Source organism: Pimephales promelas, chromosome 20, assembly GCF_988280905.1.
Source record: "Pimephales promelas chromosome 20, fPimPro1.hap1.1, whole genome shotgun sequence".
In the NCBI taxonomy this organism is placed as follows: Eukaryota; Metazoa; Chordata; class Actinopteri; order Cypriniformes; family Leuciscidae; genus Pimephales; species Pimephales promelas.
The window spans coordinates 31,214,358-31,235,934 of record NC_142788.1 but is presented as its reverse complement, the minus strand read 5'-3'; the positions used below and the strand labels follow the sequence as shown (position 1 = coordinate 31,235,934).

General features: G+C 36.8%; 2 protein-coding genes across 3 annotated transcripts in view; one reads left to right on the top strand and one right to left on the bottom strand.

Moving 5' to 3' along the window:
* syde2 (synapse defective 1, Rho GTPase, homolog 2 (C. elegans)) overlaps window positions 1-5,860 on the top strand; it is a 28,676-nt gene extending 22,816 nt beyond the window's left edge. For both annotated transcript variants that reach the window (XM_039652180.2, XM_039652181.2), the window contains exon 7: window positions 837-5,860. In XM_039652180.2, coding sequence (XP_039508114.2) covers window positions 837-1,489 — 653 coding nt within the window. In that variant the 3' untranslated portion in view covers window positions 1,490-5,860. The remainder of the gene's footprint in view (window positions 1-836) is intronic.
* Window positions 5,861-9,349: 3,489 nt separating this feature from the next.
* The window catches only part of dnai3 (dynein axonemal intermediate chain 3), a 15,634-nt gene continuing 3,406 nt past the window's right edge, over window positions 9,350-21,577 (bottom strand). Inside the window, exons 5-20 of the mRNA XM_039653078.2 lie at window positions 21,192-21,308; window positions 20,849-21,039; window positions 19,774-19,898; window positions 19,286-19,375; window positions 17,811-17,891; window positions 16,485-16,592; window positions 15,920-15,993; window positions 15,640-15,793; window positions 15,164-15,248; window positions 14,219-14,334; window positions 13,639-13,702; window positions 13,349-13,479; window positions 12,482-12,686; window positions 12,076-12,167; window positions 11,753-11,875; window positions 9,350-9,627 (exon numbers count right to left, since the gene is read on the bottom strand). Coding sequence (XP_039509012.2) covers window positions 9,499-9,627; window positions 11,753-11,875; window positions 12,076-12,167; window positions 12,482-12,686; window positions 13,349-13,479; window positions 13,639-13,702; window positions 14,219-14,334; window positions 15,164-15,248; window positions 15,640-15,793; window positions 15,920-15,993; window positions 16,485-16,592; window positions 17,811-17,891; window positions 19,286-19,375; window positions 19,774-19,898; window positions 20,849-21,039; window positions 21,192-21,308 — 1,885 coding nt within the window. The 3' untranslated portion in view covers window positions 9,350-9,498. The remainder of the gene's footprint in view (window positions 9,628-11,752; window positions 11,876-12,075; window positions 12,168-12,481; window positions 12,687-13,348; window positions 13,480-13,638; window positions 13,703-14,218; window positions 14,335-15,163; window positions 15,249-15,639; window positions 15,794-15,919; window positions 15,994-16,484; window positions 16,593-17,810; window positions 17,892-19,285; window positions 19,376-19,773; window positions 19,899-20,848; window positions 21,040-21,191; window positions 21,309-21,577) is intronic.

Sequence of the window (21,577 nt, the reverse complement as noted above, 5' to 3'; positions counted from 1 at the left end):
CACTGGACAAAGATGAAACTCTCTAGAGCACATGGGTCTCCCGCTTGCGTTCGCACACGCTATCAAAAATATAAAGTATCAAGTATTCTCTGGACTTCAGAGCAGCGAATCTAATTGTTTAGCTCTCATTTGTAGATTGTATATTTATTTGTGCTTGTCTTTTTGTTTTATTTTACTCGTCCCATCACATGTAGGCCGCTAAAATCACCAAAGGGTTTAGAGGGCAGATCGGGGCAGGTAAACGGGATTAACCGGTGTGCTTTGCGTGTCTTCTGCTATTCTTTCATGATCTGAATATCTTGCTAGCATGCCGATTTGTTTAAATAGAAGCTAAAGATAATGAGTTTGCCTCTGTTGTGCCACTCTCCCTCACCAGATCAGCCAGAGTTACAACGTTTGTGGCAACTTAGTTTAATAGGTGGGGGGGCAGAACACAAATAAAAGTATTTGATGTTTGGCCAAATTGGGTTGGTGTCGGTAGTTAGGATTTTGAGTTTTTTAGGGTCTTGTGGCATCTGTCTCATTTGTTCTGCATGCTTTGTTTTTTATGTAAAAAACCCATATGTTATTGACAGTGTTGGGGAGTAACTAACTAAAAGTCTAAACGCCTAAATTATCCTCTCTCTATCAAGTAATGCCAGTAAAGTACCATTCATTTTAGTAAACCTTTTTAATGTGTACAAAGTATTGCCTCATTTGAAGTATTTATTTTACTAGATTGAAGCTATTGAAGTACATCCCCCAACACTGGTTATTCCATATATTCTCTCACCATCTGAAGTGTGTCATCAATTTGTATTCAAGTGTATAAACCCATTGTTTTCTTTCTCTTTTAGTTGTGGACGCTCAGGGTAAATCTTCATCTCCGGTTCCTGCCCTGATGGAGTCGCTCCCAGTGGTGACGGCTGCCGTAAGGAGGAGGAAAGAGCGTCCACAGGTGTTGAATTTAACTGAGGCGGACATGGCTGGAGTTTTGCGACCCAGACCTGGACGTCTGGACAGTCCCAGTAACCGCTACGCCGGGGACTGGAGCCGATGCCGGGAAACTTACCTCCAACCGAGCTGCCTGGAGGAGGCCGACTATGACGACGTTCCCAGCGAAGAGCCTCCGAACGTGGGACAGGAGGATTTACCGAAGGGTACTGAAGATGTGGTCCCTGAACAAGAGTTTCCCGAGGTGGATGAGGCAATGGAGAGGGTTGAGGAAATGCAGATAGAGGAGGAATTGAGTGAGGAAGAGGATACACGAGAGTTGGATAGGCTACAAGTAGAGGAACCTCTACCTATCAGCCCCTGCGATCAGATCCTCCCCGATTACGAGGAGCACAGACCCAAAGAGCACACCTACCAGGCCTACATGAAGATCCAGGAGATCAGCCCAGTACTAAGCAACAGGGTCAACCTACGGGACTTGCAGGAGAGCATCGACACTCTCATTGGCAACCTGGAGAGGGAGCTCAACAAGAATAAGCTCAACGTTGGTTATTGACTCTTTACCAGCACAGTGGACATATGGTGGTGATTCCCTACAGACTTAAGCGGTATGGTACGTTCTCGCTCCCATGCACACTTGGGATGCATGTACAAGAAGACATTCCTCACTTCTGATTTGTGTTTTTGTTTGTCTCCGGGTCTCCATGTTGTTGATCGTGTTATTGTTTTTCTTCTTATGAGAAGAACTCATTGAACCCCGAGGGGTGCGCCAGGTGCCTTCATTGTGTCAAGGTGGTGCTTACGACAGCGAGAGCTTTTTACTTTCTAAAGAGGTACAAAACATTATGATGAAAACCAATGCACTTATAGGGCCTGCTGTTAGAGGCACGGCTAGTTCAGGTACAGGTGTAAAGCCTTACGGTGGGAGAACTAGGTACTACAGATAAATCCCAGATCCTAAACCAGGGGAACTCACTCCTGCTCATGGTGGTCCGACTTCCTGGAGACTTTAGTTCCAAACCTCCAAACACACTTGAACCAGCTAATCAAGGTCTTTGGGGGTTCACTTAAAGAGGTAGATCACCAGGAGCGGGAATGAACACCCTACCCTAACCCTATACCAGATATCTCAAATGCAAATTACCTAGTTAGGTGGTTTGAACGAGTAGTTTGAGATCACTGTACTCTACTTCCTAAGCTATGAGTGTTTTATCCTAACCTTATCCTAAACCAGGAGAGTCCAGTCTTGCTCTTGGAAGGCTACCTTCAGCTCCAGTTCTAACGAAAGGAAGTAAATTCTGTCATCATTTACTCACCGCATGTTATTCCAAATCCATAAGACTTTTATCAGCAAACATAAACAAAGCTTAACTGTACTTGCTTGACGCATGAGAACAAACCTCATTGGTTCTTGCGTGTCTCCTCAGAAGGCTTGGATTAAAAAACGCAGTTAATGTGGATTTATTTTACAATTTCTTTTTATAATTGTTTTGAAACGTAGGAGTTTTTAGGTCAATACTTTCAATGGAGGGACAGTCTTATGGGATTGTAACACAATGGGGGTGATTTATTGATGACAGAATTCTCAAATGCAAATTACCCAGCGAGGTGGTGTTAGCTCGTTGTTTGAGAGCCCTGCGCCTTAGTCCCTCTACCCTGAATGTCATATCCGAACCCTAATTCTGTTAACCCTAAACCAGGGGTGTTCAGTCCTGCTCCTGGAGATCTTGCAACCTGTAGACTTAAGCACACTTTAATGAGCTCATTGGGGATCACATGAAGAGGTAGATCTCCTTGAGCGGGATCGAGCCCCCAAACCTCAACCCAATGATCCTGAACAAATTCTCTAGCGAGGTGGTGTTAGCCAGTTGTTTGAGATCCCTGCGCACTAGACCCTCAACTCGGAATGTCAAATCCGAAGCCTAGCCTGTTCTAGAGGTGTTCAGTCCTGCTCCTGGAGATCTTGCTTTCTATAGACTTAAGTTCCAACCCTCCAATCACACTTTAACCAGTTAATTGGGGATCACATAAAAAGGTTGATCACCAGGGGCGGGATTGAGCACAATCTTGAACTCTACATCAAGGGTCTTGAATGCAAATTACCTAGCAAGGTGGTGTTAACTAGTTATTTGAGATCCCTGCGCCCTAGACCCTCAACTCTGAATGTCATATCCGAAGCCGAATCCTTTTCATACACTCTAAACCAGGGTTGTTCAGTCCTACTCCTGGAGATCTTGCTACCCGTAGACTTAAGTTTCAGCCATCCAAACAGACTTCAACTTGCTCATTGGGGATCACATAAAGAGGTAGATCTCCTTGAGAGGGATTGAGCCCCCAAACCTCAACCCAATGATCCTAAACTTTGCATCAGGAGTCTTGAATGCAAATTACCTAGCAAGGTGGTGTTAGCTAGTTGTTTGAGATCCCTGCGCCCTAGACCCTCAACTCTGAATGTCATATCCGAAGCCGAATCCTTTTCTTACACTCTAAACCAGGGGTGTTCAGTCCTACTCCTGGAGATCTTGTTACCCATAGACTTAAGTTTCGGCCATCCAATCAGACTTCAACTTGCTCATTGGGGATCACATAAAGAGGTAGATCTCCTTGAGAGGGATTGAGCCCCCAAACCTCAACTCAATGATCCTGAACTTTGCATCAAGTCTTGAATGCAAATTACCTAGCGAGGTGGTGTTAGCTAGTTGTTTGAAATCCCTGCTCCCTAGACCCTCAATTCGGTATGTCATATCCAAAGCCTAGCCTGTTCTAGAGGTGTTCAGTCCTTCTCCTGGAAGTCTTGCTTTCTATAGACTTAGGTTCCAACCCTCCAATCACACTTTAACCAGCTAATTGGGGATCACTTAAAGAGGTAGATCACCAGGAGCGGGATTGATCGCAATCTTGAACTCTACGTCAAGGGTCTCGAATGCAAATTACCTAGCGAGGTGGTGTTAGCTAGTTGTTTGAGATCCCTGCGCCCTACACCCTCAATTCGGTATGTCATATCCGAAGCCTACCCTGTTCAAGAGGTGTTCAGTCCTGCTCCTGGAAGTCTTGCTTTCTATAGACTTAAGTTCCAACCCTCCAATCACAATTTAACCAGGTAATTGGGGATCCTTTAAAGAGGTAGATCACCAGGAGCGGGATAGAGCACCCAAACCTCAACCAAATGATCCTGAACTCTGCATCAGAGGCCTCGAACACAAATTACCTTACTGAGATGGTGTTAGCCAATAGTTTGAGATCCCTGCACCTTACTTTCTAATCTGTGGATGTTACATCCTAACCCTACCCTGTTCTAACACTTACACCCTAAACCAGAGGTGTTCAGTCCTCCTCCTGAAAGGCCACCTTCATCTCCAGCTCTAATCTTTTAACTTTCAGGTAGATGTTTTGGAGTTAAACTTTGCTGGAAGGTGGCTCTCTAAGAGCAGTCGCAGACACCGAACACCCTTTCATTCAGGGAGCGACTAACGCTGCTGTTCTAGTTGAGGTTTCAGTCATCTGACATAAAAACAGCAGCTGTTTGAGTTTTTTTTCCTTGTAAAATTACTTCAAACATCCTGCTTAAGAAGCTACAGACAGCGGAAAATGAATATGCTTGTAGTAAATAGTAAATTTTATATTTAATAATAGTTAGGCAGAACTTTAGTGATGAAATTTTTAAAAAATAACTTAAATTGCTGATGTTTATGGGCTAAACACTAAATTTAACTTAAATTAAAAGGGCAATCTAAATAGCCTCTGTGATATTCATGGTAACATGATAACACCATGACGATAGCAGTCCCACTTTTGATCTTTATATTTGTAAATGCATCCTTCTCGGCAGTCCAGGGATTTACAAACTCATCAGTATTTGACAGACACATGTATGTATATAGGAATATAGTTGGAATATGTATTTTCGATGACGTACACTTCGGTTTGTGCATATTTAAATGTTCGTCAGCTACCTTGTAGTATTTGGCCTGTAGATCAGCCTTAAATACATATATATATATATTGTCGGGTCTATGTAATGATATAACCCACAGTCACAGAATGAGTATGGATTTTGAGTATTTTATGGTCACGAAAGTGCAGGAAATTTGAGCATTGCATGGTCAAAAGCTTTACGGTCAAAAATTAAGTGTTTCTCAGTGTATCCTACAATGGGATGTATTTATGCGTGTAGATAGAGATCATTTTAATTACAGTGAAATTCTATATATTTTTTTTCCATTTGGCAGCTGCTCACATTTATGGCTCGGTTGTAAATTTGCAGTTCTTGTGAATCCGAGACTGAATCTCGTTTTCTGATTGTGCTTCTCGTCTGACAGTGGTTTCCACAGATTGAAATGCTACAGTCTGCCTGGAAATCTCATTCTAAAAGATATAAATAAAGGATGTGTTACACAGAAAATAAATTCTCAGATGTTTCCCACGTCACCAAATCCAGCGAATAAAAGCAGTCGACTGGAGGTTTGTTCGGTGGGCGTGGTCTCAGTTTTCTCTCAGTAAGTCGGTCACACTAGATTTTAAGTATGCGAAAGTATGAAAAAATAATACATACTTGTTTTGCTATATAAATTGGATATGATGCCTTGCATATGGACTTCTCATTTGAATAATAAATATAATGCTAAATTCAGAATGTTAACCATCTACTCCAGATTGCAGTTTTCAGTATGCATGCTTTTAAATGTGTATTGATGCAAATCCAGTGTGGCCGCACCTTTAGAGTGTTTAATCTGGTTTCCTGACCGATCCATGGTCAGCAAGAAGGAAACGTGTTAGCTGCTTTGATAAAAACATTCCTGTTTTTCTCCTTCGTCTCTGCTGCGGTTTTTGTAAAAGTTTGGTTGTGCTAAGATGAACGCTCGACTAAAGCAGATATTATTTGTACTGATATTAAGAAGTATGATCACATTAAAGTCTTTTTCATGCAGCCCCTGATGACTCGACTGGTTTTCTTGAAATATCTTGATATCTTTAGCCGCTTGTATTTACAGATGGTCATGTGATCGAACTAAGCAAGGTCAGGCTACAGCGAGTCACGTTTTTCCTCTGCGGATTCACATTTCGGTTCCTGTAATTTGTCACGGGAACATTAGCTGGTGATCTCGGACATCATCCGTCTGATGTATCAGGTGAGTCTTTGCCAAAAACAAAAAAACACTGGCATGCAATGAATCTTGGGATAGTCTGTGAAGGATCCACTCGTTCTGTCCTTCACGGCGCAGGGAAAGTAGATGCCTCAATCCTTTGTCGAAATCAGCCTTCCAATTTTAAATTGTTTTATTTGAATGAGTGGGCAGGATGATTTTCACATTGTATTGAAGCAAAAATTGTAGGCCACCCTGCAAAAAATGCTTTTTTTTTTTTTTTTTTTTTTTTACTAATTTCTGTCTCGTTTCCTGTCCAAATATCTAACATTTCTTAAATCAAGATGCATTTACTAGATGAGTAAAAAGAGATCAGATATTATGTCCTGTTTTCTGGAGGACTTAATCAAAATTAAGTGAGTTGATGCTTAAAACAAGCAAAATTATTAACAAACTTATTTTTCTCACCCCATTGGAAGATAATTTTGCTTGTTTGTATTTGTATTTATTTCCCAGAAAACAAGACTTAATATCTTATGTAATTTTATGCATCTTGATTTATGAAATGTTTGATATTTGGACTGGAAAAAAAAGACAAAAACGCTAAATAAGAAAAGCACTTTTTGCAGTGTTCGTGATTCAGTTTTCAAAAGTCTTATGAACAAAAAACAACAGTATAGGTTTAATGGCCTTATTTCATTCACTCATTTTTTTCACAAACTACGCATAAATGTCATTTTCTGAAAACTACAAACTTTTACATGCATGCTCACAGAGTTTGTGCTGAATACAGTGTACTTTAGCCATGGTAATGTTACAGTGTGTGTGTGTGTGTGTGTGTGAGATCTTAGTGCAGATGTTGGTCTTCAGAAACACCTGCTTTGCTTTCTACGATAAACATCCACACCGTCTTTCAGCGATTGGCTCGACTTCAGACGTGCGATTGGCCCAGTCAAACCCCTTTGATGTGTACCCGAGCGTTGTGATTGGCTGCCTGGAAGAGATGACCTTTGATTGGCCGTGCGATTTGTCGAGGTGATCCTTCTGATGTCGTCACTGTGCATTTAACATTTATACTGTAAAATCGCACTCGTAGAAGTCTGTAAATTACACGTCCATCAGAGTCTCAGACGGAGAGAAAAGCTTTATCAGTGTTGACACGCGGCCAGGTTCAGTCAAAACTGCCTTTGTTTGCCCGACAGGAACAGATTAAGGAGAGAAAGCGCTGAGATTGACGAACACAAGACGGGATTGTTCGGTTCATAGACTGACGTGCGGCTTCATGCAACACACACAACATGCATGAGTTTGAGAATTAGTGTTATTGATCAGTGACTAATACATTAATGTGATTTAAGAGATGCAGAAAAATAGCATCCCATAATGCATTGCACCATTTGACCTTCATTTCCAGTGTGAGGAATGGATCAGAAATCATCGCTTGTGATTTTCTCTTTCTTCATCATTATTGTGTTACAAAACTGGCATGCAAAGACAGTATTAGTTTTAGATCGGTAAGATTTTTGATGTTTTTAAAAGAAGTCTCTTTTGCTCACAGGGCTGCAGTTATTTGATTAAAAATACAAGAAAAAAATGTGAAATATTATTCCAGTGTAAATAATCCAGTGTAATTATTTATTCCTGTGATCAAATCTGAATATTTTCATCATTACTCCAGTCTTCAGTGTCACATGACCCTTCAGAAATCACTCTAATATGAGGATCTGATGATCAAGAAACATTTATGATTATTATCAGTGTTGAAAACAGTTATTTATATTTTATTTCAGGATTATTTAATGATTGTAAAGTTCAAAAGAACAGCATTTCTCTGAAATAGAAGCTTTTGTAACATTATAAATGTCTTTTCTGTCAGTTTTGATCAATTTAATTCATCCTTGATGAATAAAAGTGTTGATTTTTTTTTTTTATTTCCCCTCAAAGAATAAAATAAAAATTCTTACTGACCACAAACTGTTTGAACGGAAGTGTTTAATGTTACAAAAGCTTCTATTTCAGAGAAATGCCGTTCTTTTGAACTTTATAATCATCAAATAATCCTGAAATAAAAATCTAAATAACTGTGATAATAATCATAAATGTTTGTTGATCATCAGATCCTCATATTAGAGTGATTTCTGAAGGATCATGTGACACTGAAGACTGGAGTAATGATGATAAATTCAGCTTTGATCACAGGAATAAATTACACTTCACTATATATTCACATAGAGAACAGATGATTTACATTATAATAATATTTCACAATATTGTTGTTGTTTTTTTGTTTTAAATCAAACAAATGCAGCCTTGGTGAGCAAAAAGACTTCTTTTAAAAGAATTAAAAATCTTACCGATCCCAAACTTGTGAACAACAAGTGAATTCAGGAATTCGTACGAATTTTACGAGGTGGCCGATTCGTAACAATTCATACAACCTCACTCGTATGAATTAGTACGATTTGTGCAAAATCGTACATATTTTACGAATTGGCCAATTCGTATGAATTCGTACGAATGACCTACCCCTGACCCCGCCCCTAAACCCAACCATCACGTGGATTTAGACAAATCGTACAAGTGAGGTCGTATGAATTAGTCACTTTTTAATCATTCGTACAAATTCGTACGAATTGGTCGTGAGATAGGGCGTTTCATAGTGTTTTAAATGGTAAATAAAAAGGTATACAGTGTGAAATTCTACATTAATCAATTACTTTAGGGCCGCCAAAACCTTACAAGTGACCCTATAGAAATGCATTTGATAAAGTCGAGATGCACTTCTATGAAAGTCACTGAACCTGCATTACATGTGTATTGATTGTTCTTGAGAAGGAAGTTTAGAGTCTGTACTGAATCGATTCGAGTCGGGCTGAAGCTGATCAATACTGGACATTAAGTGCCTGAATGTGCGCATGTAACCAGATAAGCGGTTCTGTAGGATCTGTCAGATGATTAAGAGCGGGTTTGATTACAGCGCTGACGGAGAATAAAGATGAACTCAGGCGAGTAACCGAAGGAAGAATCAATCTTCAAGGTCACTGCGCTTACGACTCACAAGGACAAAACACACCATCTGTCCTTCTGAAGTTTTACATTCACAAAACTCTTAATACACAAGTTGTTTTAGCTATAGTAAGGATTCTAATGCTTTGCTAATATTTGGGAACCAATCAGAATTTCTGACCTAATCTGATTCTTATTTGATTCTTTAGAATGCATTTTAAATTATTATTAGATTTGGAATGTTGTTCCATTAGCATTCTGTTAAGATTCTTTGAAAAGCAAGTTTACGCTGAATAACACTGAATGATTTACATTGTCAGTCAGAATGACAAACTAGATGAGTTTTATTTTTCAAAGAACTTAACTAATTACACCAGTGTTAAATCTTGTAATTAGAACACCTGTAATTTGTAGGTTCTTGTGCTTTTCTCCTGAGCGTGATTGTGGTGATGATGATGATGATGTCTCTAATGTGTCACAGGTCCATCGTTTGGGTCAGGAGGCCCATGTTCTTCAGAACGGTCTTCTCCAGAGCCAGAAACTCTTGATATTCCTTCAACGCTTCTGCCTCCAGTTCCTCGACCTGTTTCAGTGGCACCGGCTCCTGATGAACAACTCACACAAGTTAAGGCCATTTCACACTACAGCTTTTTATACACACCAACAACGTTTCATGTGGTTATTAAAGTCGTCAGTTTTCTGGAATGTTAAATGTGCAATCAAATTAAATACGCACATATTTACTTATATAAATCTGAACATTAGAACAAGTTTTATTAATTTTGTTGACATATTAGAGTTAACAGTTTTTACAGAGGGGGTTTTGAATATATATTTTATCACTCCATAAATCATAAAATACTCACAACAGAAAAATAAATAAAATAAATTAAGGAATAAAATGCTATATAAATAAGTGTGAGTGAAATATGAACAAACCCTTCAGTAAAATCCTTCAGAATATAGACAGGAATAAATCTGTAAATTTTGGTGTTTATAACTGCAGCAGAAGTGGAGGAAAAACTCTTTAAAGATATGTAGCGTAATTAAAATCTACAGACGCTTAAAGCAAGTGTAATAAAATAAACACGTAAATGTTTATTTTGGATGTTTTCTTCCACTAATCTGAAAGGAGACAAAAGCAAAGCAAAATATTCAATAAACTCAAAATTGACCAGTGCATGAAAAACAATGGCTTAGAGTTTTGCCTTAAATCAGAAAATACTGTCAACAGTCTGAAAAAGTTTTAAGGAATAAAATATGATAAAAATAAGTGTGAGTGATATATGAACAAACCCTTCAGTAAAATCCTTCAGAATATAGACAGGAATAAATCTGTAAATTTTGGTGTTTATAACTGCAGCAGAAGTGGAGGAAAATCTCTTTAAAGGTATGTAGTGTAATTGAAATCTACAGACGCAAATAGATAAAATACAATAAAATAAACACTTAAATGTGTGTTTTGGATGTTTTCTGTCCACTGAAGCAAAATACCCCAGAATCTCAAAATTGACCAGTACATAAAAACACAAGTTTGGCCTGTAGTGTCTTGCCTTAAATCCGAAACATGAAGTGCTTGTCTGAAATCTCTCCAGAGAGCCTCCAGCATCATGTGTCCGTGGGGTGTGAAACACAAATGTGTGTTTTAGACCCTCAGAGACACAGACGGCAGCATACTTTCATATTTAGTAAATATATTCAGCAAGTCTGAGCAGATCTGGAATCACATAATCACACATTCCAGCTGAACTGCAGCAGGTTTCATCCGTATTTGCTTGAGCTTAAACACACGTTTGCATTGCGATCGGAATGGGGACATCACATCGACTTCTGTTGTTTTTTTATAAACAGCTAGATAGACCTAACCCTAACCGAAAAACTTCAGAATTTTTACATTAAAAAATGTTTTATTTATGCTGTTTTTACACATCAGGATGTCCCCAAAAGCAGGTTTTGTGAAGTTTAGCTCACCTCTGGGTATGAATTTGTCCACAAAATATGATTAAGTAGATACATATAGTCATGGAAATACACTCAAAAAATATTTAGGACTAATTTTAAGATTTATGTTTTTGAATTAAAAAGAATTTCATTAAAAAGAATTCCAACCATTTGTATTACATCATTGAAACGGGTCAGATTTCTGGAATAGCACTAATTAACTGAACATGTTTAAATTCACAATAAGCACCGTATTATCATCAACAAAACCAATTTGTTTCAATCTCATATATTTTAACATACATTTAAATGTTGATTATTTTTATTTGAGCCATATTTTTAAACACATTCATAAATTTTACTTGAATAATGTAATTGTTAACAGATTTGTGCTACGTATATGCAATTTGAATGCAAAAATTATTATTATTTAAATGGATGCAATAAACTATACCATTACCATACCCGTTTCATTGATCACATTAAGTTTATTAGACGGTTTATGTTAAAACTGTGTAATCCAAATAGACGGGAATTATGCATTCCATTTAAATCTTAAATTTGTACACAATCTCAAAGCACATAGAAATAGATGATAAATCATGAAGAATAATTGCTTTGACAACTAGCTGAAATAAGTTTTTTTCTAAGCATCTTATTTAATTTCAGTTAATGTTTTTTTTCTTCTTCCAAGTAATGAAAATGTTTTTCATGGTTTTAGTTTTATTATACTATAAAAAAAAACCCAGTAAATGTTTCTGTAAACACGTCTCAAATGTTCCTCTCACCGTCTTCTTCTTCAGTTGTTCAGCTTCCATCTCTTTCTTGTGCTTCTCGTGTTTGATCTGCCGTTTCTCAAAGTACTCCAGCCGTTCCTCTTCCTTTTCCAAGTACTTCCTCACATTCTGTTTCTGTAGAGAACATGTTATACACTTATAAATCCTAGTCGTACATTGACTTTATTTCTTTAGTGTAAATAACTGTGGAAACGCGTCTTCAGTTTGTGAAAAGAATCCATGAACTGAATAGATGAATTCTGTATTGTATTCAGTATTGATAGTTGTTATATTGTTAAAAGTGATGTATAAATGAAGGTGACGTGACTTCTCACCTCGTTGCTGGAGGATTTGCGCAGGGTCCATGGGATCTGTAGGATGTGTAGTGTCCCGATACGGTCTGAGACCGCCAGAAGATGATGCTTCCCTACGGGACAGACACGAAACATATTTATTGGAGTATGTTTTACACAAACATACTATTTCAGAATTTCACATTTAATTCAATGTGTTTCTTCCTGTTTCTTTGTACACAAATGAATATATTTCTGATGAAATCTGAGAGCTGTCTCTTCTGTGTAATTGCATCTGCCGGCCTGACGGATGACAGAATGTGGTTGCAGAGACTCTTGCAGATATTTGGGTAATAGACCCAACAGGACTTTATAAAAGAAAATACGGCAGTGTATTTCCAGTGACGTCCAGTTTAAAAGGGAACGCAGCAGTGCAGCGATATCTCACCTGAGGAGCTGCTGGATCGGATGCAGGTGATGGAGGCGGTGCTGATTTTCTGGGTTTGTGAGGGATTGTGGGTGTTTTGCAGCAGATCCCAAACCTCGATTTTCCCGTCCTCCTTCCCGATGAAGAAGAGCGCCGGCCGAGACAGGGACCAGTGGCCGATCGTACACACGATCTCAGAGCAGGCTGACGTGAGGATCGGGCCGCTCTGAAACGAGAAGTGAGACAGAATCCTTCAGCACATGCTAACTGATCCAAACTACTATTCTATTATAAGCTAAAGTGGTAGCACTTTAAAATAAGGTTCATGTGTTAATGTATTAAAGCTGCAGTGTGTAGGTTTTAGCAGCATCTAGTGGTGAGGTTGTGAATTGCACTCCGACAGGATCTGAGATAGCAGAGAGTAGCCAGTTAAGCAATGATGTTTCTTTACAAAGATTAAATAAGAAATTATGTTTACTTAATTATTCAGTAAAACAATGTTATTGCGAATATTATTGTCACTTGTCCATCATTGTGTCAGTGTTTTATTCGCAGCTTCTTTACACGAAGAACAACATAGTGACGAAACGCGTTTGTCCGCTCAGGGCCACCGTAGAAACATGTGGATGTGTGTGTGTAGAGAGAAATGCCTCATTCTGAGCTAATAAAAACTAAACACACTCATTACTCATTAAGAGAATAGAGAATCCCTTTTAGACCATGCGCCGGAACCACCAACCATTTGTCCCGTCGTTAAACTAGCAAAAGTGGATTTCGGACGGTTGCGCCGTGCATTTTAGATCCTGAGCTTAGATCGGTAAAATAGGGCCCTCGAAGAATACGCTCAGATGCTTTTGTCCGTTTGATGTGCTTGTGCCGTGACCTCACCATGACCCCTTCCTTCCAGATGGCGAAACCGAAGCTGCCCACCGTCAGGATGATGTCCTCGAAGAACGGAGAGCGGCTCACGGTGTTCACCAGAGCGTGGTGTGTGAGGAACTGATGCGTGGGTTTGGCACCTGGCAGAAAACAGACATGAAACAATAACTTTAGCATAAAAACAAAAGATCCAAAAATGAACATTTTGTCATCGTTTATTTAGCCTCATGGTCTCAAACCTTAAATCATTCATGTTTTCATCTGCGCATGTGTGTAAATGTGTTTGGATGTTCACTCACTGAACAGTCGTCCCGAGTCGTTGTCCTTCTCCATTTTCCAGTCGCTGTAAACGAGTTCTCCGTCCTAAAAGAGACTCGAGAGCACACGCCTGTCTTTAGACACAAATGATCTACTCCACAAGATATGATTTGATTTGAGCTTCATTACAATAGAGAGTAAAATAAAGCGGTAACACGCATTACAGTAAAGTTTTAAATCTAAAATTAAGAGAATAAAGTCGTATCATTTCAAGATTAAAGTCGAAATATTTTGAGAATACAGTCTTATAGAAGTTATTGATTTTTCGCCTGTAAAGTCTATTCCGGCGCAGAGTATATTTTGTAACATCCTGAAACAAACAGTAATGCCATGTTGTTAGATTAGCCCAGATAAAAGTAAAAAGCTTCTATTATATTTAGATCCATGTCTGAGGCAGTTTGAATTCACAAATGCATTTCTTTACAAAAAAATTACAAAAATTCTCGTAAGTTTGACTTTATTTTCAAAATATTATGACTTTTGAAATAATTGGACTTTATTTTTGAAATATTTCAACTTTATTCTCGTAATTTTTTTATTTCCTTTGTTCCAGCGCCTCACCTCCGTCCCCACGTATAGTTTAGTGCTGATGTTCTCCAGGGGTTTCTGCTGTTTGGCCGACGGCACCCGGAGCTGTGCGAACCCTTCCCGACCCGTGTCCTGTGGGGGTTTATCACCTAGACAGAAAACACAGGCATTAAAGGTCAGTAGAGCTTTTTGGTGTCGCACAATATTGCATTATTTCATAATAATGTCATCCTGAATCAATCACGGTTCTCTTATATCAGGTAATGGTCACATGACATGCACGTAAACAACTTTTTTTTAGTAAAGATAAAATATTTAGCTTAGTTTTATATAAATATTTACATATTTCTTTTTATTCTAAAGTAAATACTTAATCTTTTTGTGTGTTTTTTTTTTTTATCTTATAAAAATTAATTTTAATTGTCACAGTGGATAGGCCCATCATCGTTGCTTGCAGCTATATTATTTATTGATTTTATTTTTAAAAAATTCAATTATAATTTATTTAAAATAAAATATTTCCTCTTTTTCGTAATTAAATTAATTTTATTTTTGTCATTAGATTAAAATAAACGATTTATTATTTAATTATTTATTTTAATTTATATAAATTTTTTTATTTAAATTTTTATGATGATGATGCTTTTGCTTCATGAATATATTATAAAGAAAAAAGCACCTAAACAAATTGTTTGCATGAAAAAACAAATATATATTTTTCTAAATTAAATTTGTGCAAAATGAAAGTTTGAATTACTCAACTCTACTTACGTGAAAACTCCAGTTATAATCAATGAAGCGCTTTACACTGTACAATGAATCTGACATTGAGTTTAAACTTTGCTGGTAATAATAAAAGGACTCTTGTGGGTTCATGCGCTCAACACATTAGCCTGTGATTGGCTACATAGCTCAACGCTGCACAAACAGGTTGTAAATACACCGAATAAATGTAAAATAGTGCTGGAGTCTCTATACCTGTAACGTAGTCCACTGTATTGTCCCGAAAGCTGAACTTCAGAGGACTGTATTCACCACTAGAGCCGATCTTTGGTAAGGTGACCTACAGTACACAGCGCAAAGGCACTTTATATAAAACAAAGTAGTTTCTCAATAATAAACAGGAAAATAACAGATTTAATTCCAGCTGTAAAGCAGTTCTAAAGACATCTTGTCCATCTTCAGAAAAGGGTCACAGTGGTGTAAAAACCTTGAGTCTAAGTTAAACGGTCGAGGAGTTATGAACAATTTAGTACTTTTTGGTTGCTCTAGCGCCACCTATGGGCCAATCGGGCTCATTCTGCAAATTGAGGCCTACCATCTGGCCAGGTTTCACATCTCTAGCTCTTATCAGTTTTACCAATTCTTACTATTACAAAAGGGTTTCAGCACTTGTGCTTGAACCCCTAATAATTAAAGCGCAGTGTGTGTGTGTGTTTGTGTGCAGCACACACTCGGATCAAGGGTTTCCAGGTCAGGTTGAGGTGTTTGAAGGTGTTTGGTACACCATGAGGGTTTTCCGGGGACTTTTCCTCCGATTTCTGTTTCACGTCCGTGAGGGACTGAGACGCGACACGAGGAGGTCGAAGATCCCAGAATAACACACAGCTGAAACACACACACACACACACACACACACACACACACACATTGAGGAGTGAGTTTGATGTTAAACAAGAGCATAAACATTTGTGTGTGTGTGTGTGTGTGTGTGTCTAGTGTAGATCGCAGCACCAGTCAGGAGAACACGTGACCATCTGAACGGACATACGACTCGGGTTTTCCACTGGAATCCCTAATCTGGACACCTGAGCGAGAAATTGAGGAGCATAAATACTGCAGTGTGATTTAAATTTAAACTCTTAAATGCAAAAAAAGCTTTTCTTACTCAGTATTTCTGTCTTGTTTCCAGTGCAAATAACAGAAAATTCTGAAATCAAGACGCATTTATTAGATGAGTAAAAGTATAAGATATTATGTCCTGTTTTCTGGAGAATTAATCCAAATTAAGTGCGTTGATGCTTAAAAAAGCAAAATTATCTGCAGATGGGTGAGAAAAATAATCTTAATTCGAACAGAAACAACATTATTTTTCTTACTCCATTTTTTAAGCATCAACTCAATTAATTTTGAAACAGGACATGATATCATTTTACTCATCTAGTAAATGCATCTTGATTTAAGAAATGTTGGGACTGAAAACCAGACGGAAACACAGAGTCATAAATGATGTTTTGCGGTGTAAGCGCTATACAGTATGTTTCTGTTTTAGAGAGCGGAGAGTTGACCCCGGGTTTACCTCGAATGTTTCTGGCAGCCACTGAATGTCTGTGACTGGAGCTTTGTGTCCGCTCTCTATCCCAGACACAGCGCAGTACCGCACCACGGGGATTACACCGCTTGTGTCCTGCAAAAACATGAACACATTTGATTTGCATAGTGTAAAAACACTTTACAGTAAGGTTTCATTTCTTAACATTACCGGTAGTTTTCTTAGTTAACATGGAAAATGAAAAATACTTCTACAGCATTTAGTAATCTTAATTAATGTTAACATTTATAATTTAAACATTAATTTAACAACATAAAACTCTAATCTACACAAGTGATGAGAAAACTAAGACGAGACTGTAATTTCAATGAAAATCAATTTGCGTTTTTACTGTATATTATAAGATGACATTTATATTTTTACATTTTATAGTTATACAGTATTTTACTGTAAAATTAAATGAAACGTCCCATTGGGTCTATTACAGTTTTTTACTGTATATTATAAGATGACATTTTACAGTTATACAGTATTTTACTCTAATATTAAATGAAACGTCCCATTGGGTCTATTACAGTTTTTTACTGTATATTATAAGATGATATTTACATTTTTACATTTTACAGTTATATAGTATTTTACTGTAAAATTAAATGAAGAGTCCTGTTGGGTCTATTATCATTTTTTACTGTATATTATAAGATTATATTTTTATATTTTACATTTATACAGTATTTTACTGTAAAATTAAATGAAACGTCCCATTTAACGCATTCTCATCCCATGGCGTCATATACGACGCTTTTGCTAAATTGTAGACATCCAACGCACATTACAGTATTTTACTGTAAAATTTAAATGAAACGTCCCATTGGGTCTATTACAGTTTTTTACTGTATAGAGTAAGGGAACTTACCAATACAGATTTTTACCAGCATTGTCACAGGCTTTTACTGTTAAAATTGCAGTATTTTTTTACAATGTATCTGAATGAGCACATTCCATAATCTAGTATTGTTTTTATATACAGCTAATAATAATAAATAGAAACACAGTCTTTATTTAGAGGTCATTTTTACATTTGAGGATGTCTTCAAAGGCAGGTTGTGTCACATTTAGCACATCTGGACACAATATGTTCCCAAAGCATTGCTAGCAAACACACACATGCTCTTAATGCTCATCTTCTGGGATTGGGAAAGTGTGTTTATATAAGGTATCAGTTAAACGTCAGTTCATTAAATGAGCTTTAAACAGATTGTTGGTGGTCACATGACCCGTTGTGAACTTCTGTTTGCACACACAGCTGTGTGTGTGTGTGTGTGTGTGTGTGTGTGTATGTGTGTAACTCACTGGTTTGTTTGAGATGTTGTCGCTGCCACTGCGGGTGTCCTGAAGTCTCTCCACATGTGCTGAAATGTCCCATAACACTACCTGTACACAAGACAAAAGTTTGTCGATATACTGCATGTCATGAGTCGACACGGCTGGTTCGTTTATAGCGCACTTCATACATGGTGGAAATTTAAAGTGCTTTACATTAAAAGGCACATGTTTTTTATGCACTGCTCAATGTTAAGATTATGAGCTATTTCTTCAGATTAGTGTAAAGAAAATGTAATCTTAATTTTATTGTATTTTATCTATTTGCGTCTATAGATTTCAATTACGCTACATATCTTTAGAGTTTTTCCTCCACTTCTGCTGCAGTTATAAACACCAAAATTTACAGATTTATTCCTGTCTATATTCTGAAGGATTTTACTGAAGGGTTTGTTCATATATCACTCACACTGATTTTTATCATATTTTATTCCTAAAAACTTTTTCAGACTGTTGACAGTATTTTCTGATTATTTAAGGCAAGACTCTAAGCCATTGTTTTTCATGCACTGGTCAATTTAGAGTTTATTGAATATTTTGCTTTGCTTTTGTCTCCTTTCAGATTAGTGGAAGAAAACATCCAAAATAAACAATTACGTGTTTATTTTATTAAACCTTCTATAAGCGTCTGTAGTTTTTAATTACGCTACATATCTTTAAAGAGTTTTTCCTCCACTTCTGCTGCAGTTATAAACACCAAAATTTACCGATTTATTCCTGTCTATATTCTGAAGGATTTTACTGAAGGGTTTGTTCATATTTCGCTCACACTGATTTATATAACATCTTATTCCTAAAAACATGGTGAAAATGTGATTTTTTTCAGGCTGTTGACATTGTTTTCTGATTTATGGAGTGATAAAAAGAGATATCCAGAATCCCCTCAGTAAAAACCTTTAACTCTAAAATAAGAATATAATATATGTATGAATATATAATAATATTTTGAACCTGGCTTCAGATTTATGTTCTGGAAGTGTATACAAATTTGTGCATGTTTAATTAGACAATGGCTTATTTGTACATTTAAACATAATATTCAGAAAAACTTGGTACAATACTTTTTTAATGTAGTCAACTGGGGGAAATATGGTGATATATACTGTTTAAGTTCCCCTTGTGGTGTAAATCTAGCTTTTAATGTTGTGTTTAGGACACACGCTTTAAGACACACCATGTGCAAATTCATAAGTCGAAAGCATTGCTGGTGTCGAGTTACATTAAAGATATTTGAAGGAAAAACATTTAAATATGTCATTTTGGTGATCAAAGATGAGTTTTACGGGATAAAATGATTGACCACAGGGGACTTTAACATTTTCACCCTAATTATCTATCGTGTCTTTCCTTTAAAATGATGATTAAATAATCAAAGCAGACGCATAAGAGATAATATGTACGATAAAAGAGTGTAACAGTTAAGTGCTGTTAAACTGGTTGTGCACCTGTCCGTTCAGGCAGCCGCCAGCGATGATGTTCGGGTCTGACGGACAGAACTGGAAACAAAGAACATCTTCAGGACATTCAAGCTGCAACTGCAAAGCAAACAGTGGATTGGGTTGACATCTGTTCTTCTGCTCACGGTTCTGCCTCGGTTACAGTGGCGCACGCTGAAATAACACTGTTAATGTTCTTAACACTCATTAAATCATTAAAAATAGGGGGAAAATCCTTAAATGAAAGGTAGTGTTGCTGTTTACTGAGCGGGTCACTTTTTATTTATTATTATGATTGGGTGTTTTTATATTTATGCACATTGTTGGTTCTTTGTGTGTATGCATGTTAAAACACAAGTATAATAAAAGTAATCAATCAATCAATTGTATGATTGTGCATTTTGTATTTAACATGCTATTTACATACTCCAGTAAACATTACACTGGAAACTTTTGTTTACGTAATAAATACTGATGATGATGAAGATGCTGATTACCTGTGGGTTTATGGGGTCAGTGAAGCTCCAGAAGAGAATGTATGACGGGTTTAACAGGAGTTTAGTGGAGTCGTCGATCCGCTCCTCGAGAGACAGTCTCTCCGTCATGGCCACAGCAATCACACCTGAAAACACACTTCTTTATTATGCAGAACAATGGGGAAAATGCAGTAAAAAACACACATTTCATAATTTTATTGTGTGTCTATTTTAATATTATTTTATTTTATTTCATCTTGCATTAGGGCTATTTTATTATTATTTTATTTTATTAAAAGCACTTGGATATTTATTTAAATTTTTCATTATGTATATTTTATGTTATTTTTTACTATGGCTATCTCATTTTATTATTATTTTATTTGATTATGATGGATCTTTTATTCTGTACTATGGCTATTTAATTTTATTTAATTTTACTGTTTTATTTCTATCATTTTATTTTATTTTGCACTATGGCTATGTTATATTATTTTTTATTGTATTATATTATTTTGCACTATGGCTATTTTATTATTATTTTTATTTTATTACTTTATTTTGCACTTTGGCTATTTTATATTATTACTATTTTATTTTGTTTTATTTTGTTTTTTTGTTTTTTTATTTTTATTTTATTATTTTATTTTTCACTTTGGCTATTTTAATTTTATTTTATTATTTTATTTTGCACTTTGGCTATTTTATTTATTATTATTTTATTACTTTATTTTGCACTATGTCTATTTTATTATTAGTTTATTTTGTTTTATTTAATTTTTATTTTGCGCTATGGCTATTTTATGTGTTTTTTATTTATTTTTATTTTATTATTTTATTTTACACTTTGGCTATTTTATTTATTATTATTTTATTTTATTATTTTATTTTGCGCTATGGCTATTTTATTTAAATTTTTTTATTATTATTATTTTATTTTGCACTATGGATATTTTATTTTATTATTATTTTATTTTTTTTATTTATTTTTTTATTTTGTGTTATGGCTATTTTATTTTATTTTATTTTTTGTACTATGTCTATTTCATTCTATTTGATTTGACTCTTGTTGTATTGTACAGGTGTGTGCTCTGACCGCTGATGGAGGGATGCCAGTGCACGTGACTGATGCTCTTCTCTTTGCTGAAGTGCAGGTCCATGAACGACTGATACTCCTTCAGCTGAGTCTCCGTCTTCCCCGTCGGCACACCGTCGTCCTCGCACAGGACCGTCCAGTCGTCACAGAACACGTCTGACAGGATATTCTGCTGCAGGGACTCTTCCAACCTGACACACGCCAGAGAAGAGCGCAACATTTAATACAAGAGAGAAAACGCATTCCATGCTTTGGAAATATAAAGCGATTTTGAGCAACTGGAACCGAATGTTACGGCATAAGCACACTCGAGAAGAGAGAAGTGAGTGGAGAGTAACCTGACCTTCTAGCCACAGATGTGATGAAGTTCCTCAGGCTCTCTGATCGCAGGAGATGTTCTTTCTCCTCAGGACTGAACTCTCGGGGTTCGTACTGCGTGCACATGTTCTTTGGGTACTTCCTGTAACACGTGAGCATCTCTCAGTGCATCATGCCGATCAGAGAAAACGTGGACGATGTGTGACTCTGGATCACAGAACCAGTCTAAATGCACATTAATGCACAACTTTAAAGGAGATTTTCTCAATGTTTCGATTTTTTTTTTTTTGCACCCTCAGATTCCAGATTTTCAATAGTTGTGTCTCAGACAAATATTGTCTAATCATAACAAACGTACATCAATGGAGCTTCAGATGATGTATATATCTCAATATCAGAAACTTGACCCTC